The sequence below is a fragment of the Priapulus caudatus genome, unplaced genomic scaffold, assembly GCF_000485595.1.
Source record: "Priapulus caudatus unplaced genomic scaffold, Priapulus_caudatus-5.0.1 Scaffold114, whole genome shotgun sequence".
NCBI classification, from domain to species: domain Eukaryota; kingdom Metazoa; phylum Priapulida; class Priapulimorpha; order Priapulimorphida; family Priapulidae; genus Priapulus; species Priapulus caudatus.
Window position 1 is genome coordinate 469,539 of NW_014577175.1, and position 2,598 is coordinate 472,136.

The 2,598-nt window shown below is 45.7% G+C and overlaps 1 protein-coding gene across 1 annotated transcript in view; it reads left to right on the forward strand.

Moving 5' to 3' along the window:
* Window positions 1-2,598, forward strand: part of LOC106805446 (apoptosis-stimulating of p53 protein 1-like) — a gene marked incomplete at its 5' end in the record, with an annotated part of 16,247 nt that overhangs the window by 6,535 nt on the left and 7,114 nt on the right. Inside the window, 2 exon segments of the mRNA XM_014807026.1 lie at window positions 79-175; window positions 2,188-2,323. Of these exon segments, the coding sequence (XP_014662512.1) occupies window positions 79-175; window positions 2,188-2,323 (233 nt within the window).

A 2,598-nucleotide genomic window follows, 5' to 3' on the forward strand; every position in this document is an offset into this window, starting at 1 on the left:
GTGGCCACCGTACTGTCTGCGGTGGGGCGCCACTGTACTATGTGCTGACGTGCGTGTCGTGTGTTGCAGGAGATGAAGCATCAGCAGAATCGCGAGCGAGAACGAGCGACTGCGCAAGCTGAGGGAGAAGGTGGAGGCGCAGGAGCTGAAGCTGAAGAAGCTGCGAGCTCTGCGCGTCAGGTCGACCACCAGAAAAGAATATATATGTACACTGTATATAGATTACTCTATGTTTATTGTAGATATTCTCTATAACGGGAGTTTAGCGGTTGCGTATGATAGCATGCAGAGTCAATTTGGCGGCGATGTTGCCTAGGTAACTGCTGCAAATATGCTACATTGTTATAGTCCCCGTTCGATTGACCTGCCTAGTTATTTACTGACCATGATTGTGTTGTTATACCTGTAGTCCTCACAGCATTGGCAGGCCACTGCCCTCTGCTGTATATCCACCTCCACGTACACGTCTGCAGCGCATGCACCCTCGCTTTACTCGAGTTTATGTACTTTTCGTGGCAAGTGGAAGTGCGTGTATATAAATGGCCGCAGCTGAAAGCCCACGCGCCTAATGACTTCTGCACATAGTAATGTAGACTGTAGTACAGAGGGACTAACCAGTATGTGATTTCCACGGTTGTGTGTACGCTTGCAAGGCTGGATGCTATGTATGGCTGTAGTATGAGGTGGAAGCTAGCACTCGCTTTAACAATCAACCCCCGGGGACGGATGAATGCTAGCAGGACGGTTGAATAAAAAACCGAGAGCCATGACACGCAGACTCTACAGAATGACTCCACACCGGACCGTGTCTGAACACCGGTAGTGGAGTAGCCATACAATAAGAGTCCGGTCGCGTATATAGCCTTCGCTTTCATACCCTCACGCGCAACTGATCGCCGCGTGCGTGCTCAGTGCGTGCTAACTGCTAAGGCAGGGGCCATTAGAATGAACACGAGCGTAAATGTGCGTGTGTGTACGTGCACTACACGTAACACGTTATCCTTGGACTGATGCAGCACATAGATGCATGTCCGGCACATAGAAAAAAACGCGCGCAAAGCAATCGTGTGGGTCGATCGTGTAAATTAAACGAACTGTGAACGCTGGCGCTTTGGCACATTCCAACATTCGGATAGCTTAGATGCGTATTTTCGCCGCATTTACATGATTTTACGCTCAAATGATTTTACTAGGTTATCCGTCATGCGTATCTGCCGGTGTAAGAGGGTGTAGTGACGATTTTAAATTCGGTTACATTTCACAACGAGTCAGTACTCCTAGAGGCAGCATGACGCGAGTAAACCCCACGGCCATTTTTTTCTATTCGAGATTTTTAAGCAAAGTTTCAAGGAAATATTGCATCACGTAGAGAGAGACACTGTCAATTTATTGTGGATCATTCTGCCTTGAGATTTTTCACGATTCCCGTTTTCCTTCAACTTTAAATTAGGAAGGTTTCACCTGAACGCACATATTTATTTCACAACACTGGAATTTCCTATTAGTTTGGTGTATCGTCTTTTCCTTGACCTAATTTCCTAACCTACCTCAATGCAGTGTAATGTCAGTCTGATGATGTCGGTGGTGTGTGTTAACAGCTTTATACACAGACTAGTATAAACCAGCTACAAATTATACGCGCTCAATAAATCCGCACATTTAGTGTAATCATCTCTGCAACTGATGTGTGATCTGTGTGAGTGTGAGGAGGTTTGTGGGTACGAGCTTTGGCTAGCTGTAATGTCGATGTTAAATTCAACCGTGCTCATCTCCCTTCGTGTTATTTTATTACCTCTCCCTATATCTATCTACATATATCAAGAGTAGATAATAGGATCTCCTATTATCTACTCTTGACGTATATCAAGAGTAGATATAATAACACAGTGTTATTATGTACTCTTGACGTATATACATGGACGAGCATACACAAAAACGTGTTCGTATCATAGTAAGAAAAAAACATTGTTTATGATTATAGCATGGACATTGTCAAGACTGTAAATATAAAACTTCTTTTATATCACTCGCTTATTAAATGTAATATATATAATACGTCACTTTTTTGCACCGTCATAAAAATCGGAAAAAATGTGTTGTGAACTGCTACATGTAAAATCGGCACCTACACATGACTGTTGCCATGCCGACGATGTATTGACAATGCGCATTCTCTTCTACTTGCAGTTGTCGGGAGGGGGTGTGGACCTGACCTTGGCTGAGCTTCAGGAGATGGCCACCAGGCAGCAGCAGCAGATAGAGACGCAGCAGCAGATGCTGGTTGCCAAGGAACAGCGGCTGAAGTTTCTCAAGCAGCAGGTGGGTGTGTGGGCATCACTAGTGCTGAGAGGGTCTATGTCCCCCAGAGTACTGCCGGCACGTACCCTGGGTACAGTCCGGTCTACCGGAACTATCTAATATGCCGGACCGTACCTCGCCTACGTCTACTCCCTAACCCTAACTCTAACCATCTAATATGCCGGACCGTACCTCGCCTACGTCTACTCCCTAACCCTAACTCTAACCATCTAATATGCCGGACCGTACCTCGCCTACGTCTACTCCCTAACCCTAACTCTAACCATCTAATATGCCGGA